Source organism: Myxocyprinus asiaticus, chromosome 30 (genome assembly GCF_019703515.2).
Source record: "Myxocyprinus asiaticus isolate MX2 ecotype Aquarium Trade chromosome 30, UBuf_Myxa_2, whole genome shotgun sequence".
Taxonomy (NCBI): Eukaryota; Metazoa; Chordata; class Actinopteri; order Cypriniformes; family Catostomidae; genus Myxocyprinus; species Myxocyprinus asiaticus.
This window is the reverse complement of record NC_059373.1, coordinates 35,849,602-35,865,172: the sequence shown is the minus strand read 5'-3', so window position 1 is coordinate 35,865,172 and position 15,571 is coordinate 35,849,602. Positions and strand designations below refer to the sequence as shown.

Genomic DNA, 15,571 nt, shown 5'->3' with positions numbered 1-15,571 from the left:
CAGTTACTTTGATACAAGGATTTAGAGTTGTATAAATGATATCCACATCTCTCCCTCAGTCATTTGCACAGGTTATTCCTGGTGTAATTGGAAAAACCAATTTAAAGATTACAGGCCTATTTATCTGAAAGTTTTAAAGCGGAGAGCTTGTTATAAACAATAAAAGGGTTCCTTTGCGACGCTTGATTCCCCTTACTGGACATAACTATACATCTGGAAAAAAACTTCACAAGGGAAGATTTGGATAAAAAATCAGTCAAAGAGGACACGCCCCCTCCGGCAGAAAATCGGTGTTCATTGATTCATTTGAGAGAATCGGTTCGTTCGAACGAGTCGTCTAAATGAACAGATTCGTCTGAGTCATTTCATTTTTGCAGCTCAATAATTTGTGTGTATGTGTGTGTGTTTTCGACTATATAGATTAGGGTGTTGTATTGGTAGTATTTAGTATAAATTGATATGTCCCCACTTTATTATATATCTCTCGAAATGAGACCCTTCCTGTGTTTTTTTTTGTCAGATAAATGTTCTTATCTTCCTATATCTGCTTCAAAAAAACATTGAGCTTTATTTATCAAACGTGTGCTGAACAAATGTGTTTAAATGCATTCTTATGTAAGCTAAATTTTTCGTTTCACTAACAGTTTTTATGTTCCGCTCGTGTTTCATGAATAAGACCCATTGTGTCAAATGTTTTGTTTTTATGGTTCCAACATATCTTAACCTACTCTCAAACAACGCCACGATTCACGAACGCTTTTTTACGCGAATTGACTCGACCGAACCGGCTCAAAAGAACTATTCGCTAGCGATTCGAACAACACGAGCCAGAGTTCACTTCAGTCTGCCTTGAAGTGGCGCTGACATGGACAGTGTATCGCAGAATCCTTCGAAACGAGAAAACGCGGAGCGATCTGGAAGAACTGACAGAAATAGAAGAGGTTGTGAAATGTTTTTTTGTACAGCGATATAGCTGCTTATGTGTCAAATTTAACGGGAGGTCGTCGATGAATTAATAGCAGTAACTAGGACGTTGATAGATTAGTCTCGCGCAGGGCATCTACGCCACGGGGATCTTTAACGCACAAGTATTGCGTAAACGCCAGAAACTAGCGGTCCGGACAAGTTTCGATTCCACTTCTTAGTCCGTGGACTGAATCAGACACATGGGTGGGAATCTCGGGTGCCATCGGTCCATTCCCAAGGACCCCACGGACATCTGCCAGGGCAAGCGCAAGTTCAGCGCGGCGTGCAACTTCAGCCACATCCTGGTGAACCAGGAGCGGCTGAACATCAACACGGCCACCGAGGAAGAGCTCATGACTCTACCGGGCGTGAACCGCGGGGTGGCTCAAAACATTGTGGAGTACCGGGAATGCATCGGGGGATTCAAGAAAGTTGAAGACCTGGCGTTGGTTAGCGGGATCGGTGCCACTAAATTAGAGGCTATTAAACTAGAAATTTGCGTTTCGAGCAAAAGCGGCTCGTCTAATCACTCGCCATCGTCTTTGCGCAAAGAGCACGAGCACCTGCCGTGCACCGGCGTGAACATAAACACGGCCACGCCGCCGCAGCTCATGAGCGTCCGCGGCATCACCCAGAAAATCGCCAAGAACATCGTGGAGTTCCGTTCCGTCCACGGCCCCTTCAAAAGCATCGAAGATCTGGTCAAAGTGCCCGGCGTCAATTCATCCCTGTTGGACAGGATCCGTTTCCAGGTGTTCGTGGAGCGCTCTAGGACCCCGTCAACGAACACGAACGGAGGATTCACGCATCCGAGCCCCACGTCCTTCAGTGTCCGCAGTGATGAGCTGGATTTTCCCTCTGGAGGACCGGCGCTCATCACCTCTCTGCGGCCCTGCGTGGAGCCTCCTGCGGACACGCGTGACGGGAAGCCCGTGGTGCGAGTGGGCACTTGGAACCTGCAGCGCTGCTCCAGTGACAAAGCCAATAACCCCGGGGTCAAAGAGGTCGTCTGTATGACCTTACTAGAAAACGAGTAAGTAAACTCTATTACTAACAAAACGTATCAAAGTACGACCATGTTTTGGACATGTACCATGGCAATATTATTATTTGTAATTTTTTTACTGCACCATGGTGGTATTCTTTGAAGTATTATGGTAATAGCATGGTTTTGCAAGTGTATGCCAATAAAGTATTTTTGGAGCAATAAATCAGTGTGTGTGGACACTACACTACAATTATCATGTTTTTTATGGTAATATTTTAAGTACCATGTAAATACCAAGTTTTTGGCCATGTGGCATGGTATTACTATGGTATTATTTCAAAAGAACCATACAAATACCATGGTAGGCTGCATGAATATGGCAACCGTTCAGAACCGTGGTATTACATTCTGATGTCATCACTGCACGATTTTTGTAAGGAAATGCTTTTCTCGATGTACTTGCCTATTTGTTCAGCATTGCAGCTTTGAATAATCCATAAAAGATTCTAAAAGAATTTTCCATCATCATTTGGAACCAGTCATAATAGGATCAAACAGGGAATCCACCAATAATCAAATAATATCCTACTGATTAAATGAAATTCATATTTTTAAGCTTAGCTAATTAAAAGGTCGCTACCTTTTCAGAGGTGGCGACAATTCTGAGATCTGAAAGGATTTAAAAGCGACCCAGTGATGGCTTTTTTTCTTACTCAACAGGAAATATATTTTATTGATATGGTTTATGTATAGTTGTGTAATCACACACACACATCAATACAATTATTATACTGTAATCGGTGCAGAACTTTTCACTTGCTAGCACACGTCTTTATTGTTCTTTATAACGGCAATAATTTAGATGAATAAATCCTTTAGTCCTAGGTTGGCCAAGGACATGTGAGTCTTGAAATTATGTTGACCACTGGTCGGTAACAATGACAATCTATAAATTAGTTACTACTGTGGTCTATTTGGCCAGAATATCCTGCAGTTATAAAAACTTTACAACATTTGACCTTATCAGACTAGCAATCATTGTGTCTAATGTTAACGAACATTGCCTAACTTTTGTAACGTCATTTATTTCAAAACATCAAAGTTTCCAATAAGTCAAAACAACAGCAAAAGATATGGCACTTATCTGCTCAGATTATATGTTTTCAGATATCCGTCTTTTCTTTCATTATTTATTTGTCCATTTGCTCTGATAAGATGTTCTGTATTCATGTGTACACCAGAGCCGAACCACAACCAAAAACATGTTCTTCCGCAAGACGCATGCAGTTTTATTTTTTAACCGCTAGAGGGCCAAAAGTTACATAATGTAGCTTTAAATGCTTAAAGCATTCCTGTTGGTCCAATTTGATTCCTAATAAATAGTGTTAGAAATTCCTTTGGCATTCCTTTAGGATTTTATTTGACAAGAATTGCATTGCAAGGGTGGCTGCAACACTTGAAGTGTTTTTAGCAATTAATACATGATTCCCACCTGAAAAAATATGAGAATTTTGAATTGTGATTTACAGGCCTGGAAAAGTCATGAAAATTAACAAAACACTCAACGTCAAGTTCTGTGAAATGTGGATTTTTCTAGCAATGTTATGCTCAAAAATATTTTATTACCTAGTCATCTTTGTGAATGCAGTCTCTAGAAAATTATGATGTATATTTTTAATTATTATCCAGTAATCATGAGCAACTGGAAACTCACAGAAAATTAATCGGTCGAAAGGTGGTAAAATGCAGCATGATTTTTGTAGTCCTAGCAGTCTGATGATATGTATTAGTACATTTGTTGTTTTTTCAAGTTGTTAAGATCCTTGAAGCATTGAACTTTAACAGGGAAGAACACTCAGTTTGACGTGTTATTGATGGTTACAGGGAAATCCAATAGACTTGTGTTGAAGTGGTGGATCATAGTTCTTACGTGTGGTCAGCAGATTTTAGTGGTGGTTAATTTTTAACGTCCACATCTGACCCCCTGTTATCATCAGACTTCAGCAGAATTCTTACCCTCCTTTTACTGATTGTGTGAATTGATTCTAGAAGATATTATAAGATAAATGTTTGTACTGTTGGTTGTTTTATGGTTACATAAAGTAAGCTTACAAAACCAGCAACAACGGAAGATTGGCTCAAGTGTTTGTATAACTACACAACTTTATTTTGTTTAGTTTTTCATGTGGAAAAAGATCGTGAGCTGGCAAAATAATTAAATGGATCAAAAACGTCATATTTCACCCCAAAAGCAAAAGGAGGGGAAATTTTTTTATTTTTATTATTTAGCATAAAGAAAATTAAGCATGTAAATAGATCATATCACAATTTTTTTTTAATGGTCCTGAAAATATGCTGTATTTCCTTTTAAACAAAATATAATTTGTTGTCTTTTTTTTTCTCTTGCATTTCATTGTGAGAATGACCTAAATAGTTTCTAAACACAGTGGAACTGATTTAAAGTTCAGACACATTGACCACACCCCAAATCCAAAGAGCTTATGGTATATCACATTATTATTTCTATAGCCTTCCTAATCCATTCCTCTACACACATCTGTGTGTAAACCTGAGATCAGTCTGCTCTATGGGGTGTATCCAAGTGCTTCTAGAATGAACAGCAGTTAGAGGGAGAAGATTTTTTATATAATAAAAATATTGCTCATTTTAACTTCTCCCCTGTCCACAATACATGGTGCCATGGGGTATGTTTTTCGTATTTGTATATTAACTTGTAGCGGCCAAGCATGTTTGGAATTAAGCAAAAGTGAAATTAAAGTGAATCTGGAGGGCTTCAAATATAATGCGCTCAGCTCACGTAAGCAAACTGAACCGAACTCTGAGCACACCTGTCACTCTGAGCATGAGATAGAGTTGAGGAGCACTTAACCATTCTGAAAACACTGTAATGGCACTAACACAATACAGACAGCACAGAACAGCGCACATAAACTTTGAAGTGTGCAGCGCGAGCAGACTATATATTTATTTAGTTAAATCATAGCCCTTTGTGGTTTAGTAATCGCAAAAAGTTCATTTCATGATTTCTATTTTATTTCAATTAACTGTGCAGCAGTTAAGTAGCTAGTTTTGGGTGGATGCTTGTTCAGTATTTAGGGTTAAGGTTTTCTTATAACTGTAGTGATCCTTGCCTTTTCAAACTCTATTAATAACATAGCACGTTTTAGGATGTCAAGTGTCAGTCAGTTTTGCAAGAACTTTCGTACTCATTGCAAATTACATTATATTTCAAAAGGTCTCTTGCATCACTCACAGTGTTGCTATGTTTTGGGCAGTGTACAGAGTTTGACAGAATGAGGGAACATGAGAGAGAGGGATTCACTGTTAATTTATTTCAAAGACTGACCTTCAGGGTCACAGACAGAAGTGGTTGGATTAAAGTCATCATTTCCACATCTTCCCATGAAACCCTTCTATTTCCACTCCACAACACAGCATTGCAGCATGTTAAGTAAACAAGTATCAGAGGTGGCACAAGGTGACAGAATGTGTGTGTGGGTTTGTTGTTATGTTTTTGCCTATATAGGAATTGCTTGACATTTTTCCATCTTTTAGTAGTGTAATGAACTCCCAAACACAATAAGAACTGCAGACTCACTGGTTACTTTTTAACAGAAATAGACCACAGCTGTGTTGCAATAAGAATACTAGTCTAATGCTTATTACATACTTCCCACCATATACTGTATGCTGGCTACAATTTAAAAAGTATGTGAAACAGTGTGCAAAATGCAATGCGACTTTGTCAAAATGGCCTTATTATATTGCCTTTTGCAGTTTTAATCTAATTTTGTGTTGAAATGTCTTAACTTTTGGTAGCCCAATCAAAGTATTAATAAAAAAAAAAAGGAAAGTAAAAAATTATGTTAATCATATTGTAAATTAAAAATCAACTGGAGTGCATAGCATTGTAGGATACAGTGATACAGAAATTATGCATACAGAAAATGTGCCTACCGTGCACAGTATACATAATGCACACTGCAGAAATAGATTGAGTTGTATGGTAGTATGATGTTTTGAATGCAGCTTGTCTGCCTTCTTCATGAGTCATGCTCTAATTGATTGAACTGTCAGCACAACTGTATTAGCACTGCGCTGTTTATTTGCTTAGTGTGGTTTCAACTTATTACTCTATTTGTGGTCTTTTTTAGCATTTGACCATGTTTGCAAATGTTTGTATTTCAAAATGAGGTTCCGTCTCATGACTTTTCGTCTCAGCAACTTTGACTTCCTGTCTAGGTACAGTAGTTCAAAACACAATACATAATGATGACAGTCCCTTCTCGTAAGTTTGCCTTTGTAAAAACAAAATCAAAAACAAAAAAACAATCCAAGGTAGGGCTGCACAGTTAATCTAAAAATAATCGAGATTACACTTACAGCTGTCGCAATGATATCATTGTGAAAAATGTCAGTTACTGCATTCCATTTAGTTATATAATATTGTCTATATACAAACAGTCATAATTTAGTATTATATAATAATTTTTCACCCTGTCTCTGGCCCTCTGTCTGAAACGCTTGGTTTTAAGCTCTCTGGCGCTTTAAGACGTCAATGTAAACACCAACTGTTATGATTGGCTAACATTGTGCAGCCCCTCAAAAACAGCCATATTTGAAACTCAGTCGGAAGAAAATGAACAACAAGCTCCACAACATTATAAAACTCAGTTTCAGGGTTTACACATAACTTACACCCAATACATTGCATCCGAATACATTAAGCAAAGCGACACCTTAACTATAAAACAGTCATGATGTTTGGGATCTCAATCCCATTGAGCACGTCTGGGACCTGTTGGATCGGAGGGTGAGGGCTAGGGCCATTCCCCCCAGAAATGTCTGGGAACTTGCAAGTGCCTTGGTGGAAGAGTGGGGTAACATCTCACAGCAAGAACTGGCAAATCTGGTGCAGTCCATGAGGAGGAGATGCACTGCAGTACTTAATGCAGCTGGTGGCCACACCAGATACTCACTGTTACTTTTGATTTTGACCCCCCCCCTTTGTTCAGGGACACATTATTCCATTTCTGTTAGTCACATGTCTGTGAAACTTGTTCAGTTTATGTCTTAGTTGTTGAATCTTTATGTTCATACAGATATTTACACATGTTAAGTTTGCTGAAAATAAAAGCAGTTGAAAGTGAGAGGACGTTTCTTTCTTTACTGAGTTTATATATGTATTATATACAATGGAAAACTGAGAGTTTAATTCTAAGGGTCAGTTATGGTGCAGGAAACAATAACTAAGAAAACAAGTGGGCTTCAGGGATAAAAAAATAAAATGACCCCCCCTGTACATGACCCTGTAGAAGACACAGCATCAGATCTGGACACTAGCATCATTTTTTGTGCACTACACAGCTGGTCAGTGTATACTCCAGCAGCCGTATCTGAATTCTCTATATCAGCTCAGTGTAAAGGTGGATAGTTCCTCACTCGTATTTACAAGGTCCATAAAAAGTACTCAACCACCTTTTACATTTTTACATTAATTGTTTTACATGGCTGTATTTGAATGAGAAGCTACTGTACTGTGTATATATATATAAACAATATTCAATTATATAATAAAAGGTATAAAGTTATGTGTGTTATGCAAAAAAATACAAAAAGAAGAAGAAGAAAAAAAGACATAAATAAAATACTTTTTTTTTACCAAATGCATTAAAGACCCTGAACAAAACTAGAGCTTTGTGGCTCACCACTGTCATCTTCAGATCTTGGCTTGACACTTTAACACTTCATAATAAAGTTCTATTCATTACCATAAGATAATGCATTTGGTAACATGAACTAACAATGAACAATATTTTTTGACTGATGCTATTCACACAACAAAAAGCATCTTCTTTGCACTAAGTGCATATACTAACCTACAGTATTCGGCATCACTGCAGAATGTTTATTGTGTTTAGTTCCAGTCCCACAGACACACTACACCAACACCTACACCTAAACCTAACCCTTACCTTCCCTTACAAAAATTAACCATGGTTTTACTACAGTAACCATTGTTTTACCATGGTATTTTGTAGTAAACTCATAGTAACCACAAAATTAAACATGGTTACTATATTAACACCATATTACTGTTGTAACACAATAGTTAATTGCATTAAAACTATGGCTTCCGCCAAAAAATGGTAACTACAATATTACTATAATAAAACCATGGTTAATTTTACACAGATCAAACATGTGTTTCATCTCCCCGATCTTCACTCTGACCCAATCACTGCGAGGGAAAAAACTTCATATTCATTTTTATTTATTATTATAAGTAGTATTAAAGGAAATATTAAGAGTGGAGACAGGGAACAGGATGGGGAAAAAGTGGGACAAATATGGATTTGAAACTGGGTCCATCCATACAAAAAAGCACATCCACACTGTTTCAACACCCTACACCACTACAGCAACACTAGCACGATCGCTTCCAAACACCCCCCGCCCCCTAATCCCAGGCAATCACTACCGAGGGGGAATCCCAAGGAAGGCAATCGCTATCATGGGGGACCACGGAACGCGATCGCTAACGACCTGGACAGCAATGCGCTTCGACAGCATTGCACAACAACGACAATTGAAATAAAAAAAGTACTTTCACAGCATTTATTAATCTTGGTTAATGTTTATTTATAAATGTACAGTTGTTTATTGTTAGTTCATATTAGCTCGTAATGCATTCACTAATGTTAACATTTACATTTGTTAATGTATAAATGTAGATGTTAAAAGTTGTTAATTTCTAAACAACAGAGTTTAAACCTGTAACAAGCGATTGAATGATTTGTACCCTCGCTCAGCCTGCGGGAGTTTATCTGTTTTTGCCTGGGCACAGGAGGGGTCACGGCTGTCGAGTCCATTTTGGGCTTCTTTTTTATCTTCAGAGTTTCCATATTTTGTGTTGATGAGGTCAAATGTATTGATTTGACATCAGTATGTTGTTCAGGTTACCTGTTAAAATTGTATTGAAGAATTGTGTCTGGCAATATAAAAAGGGTTTGTATTGCATTGAACAGAGTCAACATATTGTTTAAGGACTATCAAATCTAGTCAAGTCTTTTGAATTGGGCCAGTAAGCAACAATGTAGCAATGCCCTATGAACCACAAAACAGCACACTAAAAACCACTCTGAATGCCTTTCCAACTACAAAGTTAAAAATCTAGTTTATAACACTGTTTACCTTATAGACCGCAAACATTGCTGTTTCGCAGTGATTCATGCACAGTGTTATTCATTTAGTTCTTAATTTCCTGCATGGAATGTTGACCAATGTTTACCGTGTTTGATTTTTGTACTGTATTATTGACCCCAGACCCGGGGAAGCTTTTGGCAGTGCACCAGGAGAGGTTTTAAGAAAGTAAGAAATTACTGTGTCCATAGTGTTAGATGTAGAGGTATCAGTGGACCTCAATTCAGTTACATTTTAAAATACTCATAATTGGACTACAGTTACTTTTTATAGCTTACATGATTACATATTGACAAGGCAACGACAGTAAATTGTTAATAATTTATTGATCATTCTAATCATTTTCTTTTTTCAATCTTTTACATATTTCATTCTAAATCAGCACACCACTGATATACCTTCGGTAAGTCTTTGAGTGTTTTCGGAAGAGAGGGGGAGGGTTGTGTGTATTGCACTCAGAACTGATACTCGCTACTAGCCAGCCAGATGAAGCTAAGCATTTAACCACTGGATCTATAGAGATAATTTCATTTTTAAGGAGAAATGGGGCAAAAACATCACTGTGCAATGTAAACTCAGCCTTCCAAAAGTTAATATCCTGTCAACTGCGAAGGATTCTACATCAAATCTAAAGAAGCATTTGGACGTAAGTTTGCGTGTTTGTTTTTTTACTTTAAATCGCAAATTTCAGCCAACTCAAATTTTTTCAATTATCACTGTGTGTAATATAACCATGTGTAGCAATGTCTTTGGAAGGGTTTTGTCCATCAAACGCATCAAAATGCACAAATACAAGTCATTTCATATTCAACTGGATTAGCGCCGTAAAGTTACTTTTGGTTTCTTTAATTGATTTTGTAGTCGGCTTCAAAAATGGATATGAATGCACTTTTGGTGTAGTGATAACTTTGAGACGTTTTTATGACGCTGTGTTAATGTGCCCCAGGTACCTGTCCATAATTTTAGAAACTCCAATAAGAAATGCCTGTTGAAAAAACATTGAGTCTGTCATTGATGGAGGGCCTCAATCAGCATCACGGTGGAAAACAGGAAAATATGAAATCTTTCTTCATACATTCCAACACATTTGCGATAATTCTTCTGAATTTGTGGACATAAGCACCACTCAAACAATTAAACTATGCAGAATTAGGTTGAAAGTAATCCAAAAGTAATAAAATTAGATTACCCAGAAAATCTATGAGATTACATTACTGATTGCATTTTTTTACATGTAATTTGTAATCAGTACCTGATTACAATTCACAAGTAATCCACCAAGAACATTTAATTTCAGCCATCCACTATGCACAGCATTCCAGTTAGTTGGGCCGTCTGTTTGTGCATATTCATGAGCACTGGGTAGAGCTTTTAGAGTGAAGGTTGTGGGTCTCAGTGCTGGGAATGGTAGCTTAGCAGGTCTTTTATCATTTTATTTCACAGCTTTTTGACTTTATTTATAGGACATATAGTGCAGACAAGAAAGTAGGGGTGAGAGAGAAGTAATGGGATAAGGACATGACACAGACCGTACTCGAACCTCTGTACCTGTGAGCCAACAGCTCATTCACAGCATAATAGCTCTGACAGCTCTCTACCCTATGCTATGAGTTTTTAAACACCCAACACTTGAAAGCCACTTTCTGTAATCAAGATTAGGGATGTTAATGATTAATCGAAAATCAATTAATTATCGTTAATAATTTGATCGATTAAGCTTATCGATCATTGATTAATTTCAGGGCAGATGCGTTCAGTAATCATGACAGCAGACGTTGATAAGGCTGTCTAGACAGTCACCCACCACTAGAGGTTGCTTGCGGGCTGCATGTCATTATCCTGTTCACAGAAGAAGAGCCGCACAGACGCACAGTTCAGGGATAAAGTGGGCTCATTGTAAACGATGGCTGTGTCTCGTTTGGAAGGCTACGTGCTAGGTAGGACGTGTCCTTTGAAGGCTGCAGTATACCGAGTGTCCTCATTTAAACAAATCATGTTTAAACGAGACAGCCTTCGTAGGACAAACGTAAACAGAACGTAACATGGTTGCTATGACAGCACGTCACTCTTTAACAAGTGCGAGCGCTTTGAGTGAGAAGGGAACAAAGTCCCTCTGGAAGGGAATGTATGAGGTACATTTTAGGAGAGTTATAACGATGTAAAGAGAAAAGAAAATAGATTTTACAGGTGTACTTTTAGTCTATAATACTTTATTTTAATTAGATATTAATATAATAATACATATTATATACTCTGCACCCATCTACTGAGGTACTTCAACTTGGGAATTAACATTCCTTGCGTTTGAACATCATATTTACGGGCAAATTGGCATCATTTTTTTGACATTTCCGTTGAAGCAAAGAATTATGGGTTGTGAGTGCCCACGAAGGATACACCTCATGCATCCTCCGAATTCCCGTGAAAGACGGTCGCGTTCGAAGGCTGCTTTCGAAGTGTCCTACTTGCTTTTCTGAAACGAGACAGCCTCTGATGTATGCGGCCGACAAATGCGACCTCCGGAGGACGCATCCTTCCAAATGAGACACAGCCAATGCTGGAGTGTTTCTCTATAAATGAACATGATGTTTTCTGCACACACCGTGATAGTGTGTTAAAGTACAACATGACAGCAAGCACTGTTGATCTCCTTGTTTCATCCCAACCTACAATTATGTCAGTGATCGCCAGGAAAGCACGAAGGCACATTCAGCTGATGTCTCACAATCACAGAGAAGCGGTAGCCTGTGTTGTACTGTGTTTACGCAGTGTATTATGATTTGACTTAATTTCTAATAAAAAAAATGAATCCAAAGATCTGAAATATCCCACGATCCACAATGTGAAGTTTCAATGAACTCAAATATGTATACAAGTGATATATCTTAAGTATCTTAAGGAAGTTATTTTTAAGAATATTTTAAGAGGAAAATGCCAATACTTGCATTTGTAAAGTGCAAGTGTATTTAATTTAAATTATACAGTGCATCCGGAAAGTATTCACAGCGCTTCACTTTTTCCACATTTTGTTATGTTACAGCCTTATTCCAAAATGGATTAAATTCATTATTTTCCTCAAAATTCTACAAACAATACCCCATAATGACAACGTGAAAGAAGTTTGTTTCAAATCGTTGCAAATTTATTAAAAATAAAAAACGAAAAAAAAAAATCACATGTACATAAGTATTCACAGCCTTTGCTCAGTACTTTGTTGAAGCACCTTTGGCACCAATTACAGCCTCAAGTCTTTTTGAGTATGATGCTACAAGCTTGGCACACCTATTTTTGGGCAGTTTCTCCCATTCTTCTTTGCAGGACCTCTCAAGCTCCATCAGGTTGGATGGGCAGCGTCGGTCCACAGCCATTTTCAGATCTCTCCAGAGATGTTCAATCGGGTTCAAGTCTGGGCTCTGGCTGGGCCACTCAAGGACATACACAGAGTTGTCCCGTAGCCACTCTTTTGTTATCTTGGCTGTGTGCTTAGGGTCGTTGTCCTGTTGGAAGATGAACCTTCGCCCCAGTCTAAGGTCCAGAGCGCTCTGGAGCAGGTTTTCATCAAGGATGTCTCTGTACATTGCTGCATTCATCTTTCCCTCGATCCTGACTAGTCTCCCAGTTCCTGCTGCTGAAAAACATCCCCACAGCATGATGCTGCCACCACCATGCTTCACTGTAGGGATGGTATTGGCCAGGTAATGAGCGGTGCCTGGTTTCCTCCAGACATGACGCTTGCCATTCAGGCCAAAGAGTTCAATATTTGTTTCTCATGGTCTGAGAGTCCTTCAGGTGCCTTTTGGAAAACTCCAGGCGGGCTGTCATGTGCCTTTTACTGAGGAGTGGCTTCCGTCTGGCCACTCTACCATACAGGCCTGATTGGTGGAGTGCTGCACAGATGGTTGTTCTTCTGGAAGGTTCTCCTCTCTCCACAGAGAAACACTGGAGCTCTGTCAGAGTGACCGTCGGGTTCTTGGTCACCTCCCTGACTAAGGCCCTTCTCCCCCGATCACTCAGTTTGGCCGGGCGACCAGCTCTAGGAAGAGTCCTGGTGGTTCCAAACTTCTTCCATTTATGGATGATGGAGGCCACTGTGCTCATTGGGACCTTCAATGCTGCAGAAATGTTTCTGTACCCTTCCCCAGATCTGTGCCTCGATACAGTCCTGTCTTGGAGGTCTACAGACAATTCCTTGGACTTCATGGCTTGGTTTGTGCTCTGACATGCACTGTTAACTGTGGGACCTTATATAGACAGGTGTGTGCCTTTCCAAATCATGTCCAATCAACTGAATTTACCACAGCTGGACTCCAATCAAGTTGTAGAAACATCTCAAGGATGATCAGTGGAAACAGAATGCACCTGAGCTCAATTTTGAGTGTCATGGCAAAGGCTGTGAATACTTATGTACATGTGATTTTTTTCGTTTTTTATTTTTAATACATTTGCAAAGATTTCGAACAAACTTCTTTCACGTTGTCATTATGGGGTATTGTTTGTAGAATTTTGAGGAAAATAATGAATTTAATCCATTTTGGAATAAGGCTGTAACATAACAAAATGTGGAAAAAGTGAAGCGCTGTGAATACTTTCCAGATGCACTGTATTTTAACAATAGGCTACATGCACATATTATTTGGAGTCCTCCATGTGCGTTTTGCAATATTAACATTAATGCTTAATCGATTAATTAATCATTCATTTCCATGACGATCGATTATGAAAATGTCTGAAAATTTACATTTCCTAATCAAGATTAATGTCCTGACCTTGAGTTAACAAAGGGTTTGTACAACACTTACTATGTTGAGGAAGTTTTTTTTTTAAATTGCTTTTCAAAGTGTTAAAAATTATCAGAGACACTCCAAAGTGAATGCAGATTTCCTTTGTTGGTAGATTGATAGATCTCTCATGCATCTGATGAGGGTGAGTGTAAGTCATTTTCTTTCCTGTGTTGCTCTCTGAGGAGCTGAAATGCTAAAATGTCTGCAGAATTATTGTAAAAGTTACTTTTTCGCTGCTCATACTTTGTTTCCAAAGGGGATATGAGGTGCTAAACAGTTGCAATTTTAAAGTGCACAAAAACACCACTGCACAAACAGTGGTAAAGAAGGAAGGAGCAATGTGATCAGTGGTGACATACCTTGGGAGGCTGATCTGAACTAGTACTGCAGTGGATCTGTGCTCAGTCTTCTTCGACGAGTGTAGAAGAGAGAAAAGTTTAATGTCTCAACTCATCTTGCCTGCATTTACCAGTGGTGACATGCATCAGAGAGGCTTTTATGTAGACAAAAATATATATAGTATGAGAAAAGAGAGATGAAAGGAAAAGTGTGTCCTGGAAAGGACTGTGTAGTCCGTAGGGCATGAAAAAAATGGGCATGGTGTTCTCATTATGCCAAGGAAGTGACGGTTTGACTGTGCAAGCTGTCCAGGTGGAAGATCTGGAGATTCAGAGACAAAGTATCTCTTGAAAAGGGTGAAAAACAAGTTTGACTGGACAATTTTCTGGCATGCTTCAATACTGCTCACCAACATAATCCGTATGTACAGTACTCCCCCTCCATACTGCTGGTAACGAGTCATCATTTTCCCTTTGTTGCCGATACATCATACCGGCTCACTTCGAGCACTGCATATAGCAGATACCTTTATTCAAACAGACAGCACACTTACAGAGAAAATCCCCCTTGAGTCACCTGGTGTTTAGTGTCTTGCCCAAGAGCACAATGCTGATGGTTCATGACTCTGTTACTGTAAAAATTAAAATACTCTTTGCACCATTTGGGGTTCCTCAGTCCCTTGAGATCCTCTAGACCAGTGTTTCCCAACCTTTTTTCTGTCACGGCACACTTTTTACGACTAAAAAATTATCGGGCACACCGCAAAATAAAGAGTATTTTGGTGAGGCTTGCTTCTGTTTCACAAATTTGTTCAATTTTATTAACTGATTAGTTCAGTGACCCCTTCTGGAAATGTCACTAAGTGGCGACAAATGAGCGTCTTATGTGCTATGAGTGAGTCAGTGAATCATTCTGAGACGTTCATGACCAAAATCTACCAAGAGACTTTATAGTGTTTAAGCATTAAAAGAACAAAGAAGATCTACAGTCTTCCTTCAGTCTGAGCGTTATTTTTCATCCAAAAAGACAACAATAATAGTCTAATAATAGTGAGTTTCAATAACGTCCTTACCTTCTCCTTTATTAAAACTTGAATGGCTACAAATCTACTGACTTCAGTATAAGAATTAGAAACGCAAAGCAGATCTACGGGATCATTTTCCTACAGTAGCTTATTTAAACAGCTGAGCATGGCTTTTATCAGAGAAGACCACAATAATAGACAAATAATGATAATTTTGAGTTTCAATAATGTTCTTTCGTCATTGTAAAG

General features: G+C 38.6%; 1 protein-coding gene across 1 annotated transcript in view; it reads left to right on the top strand.

The window, feature by feature from the left end:
* Nucleotides 1-830: 830 nt before the first annotated feature.
* Nucleotides 831-15,571, top strand: part of eepd1 (endonuclease/exonuclease/phosphatase family domain containing 1) — a 48,989-nt gene continuing 34,248 nt past the window's right edge. The window contains exon 1 of the mRNA XM_051663205.1: nucleotides 831-1,999. Within this exon, the coding sequence (XP_051519165.1) occupies nucleotides 1,167-1,999 (833 nt within the window). The 5' untranslated portion in view covers nucleotides 831-1,166. The remainder of the gene's footprint in view (nucleotides 2,000-15,571) is intronic.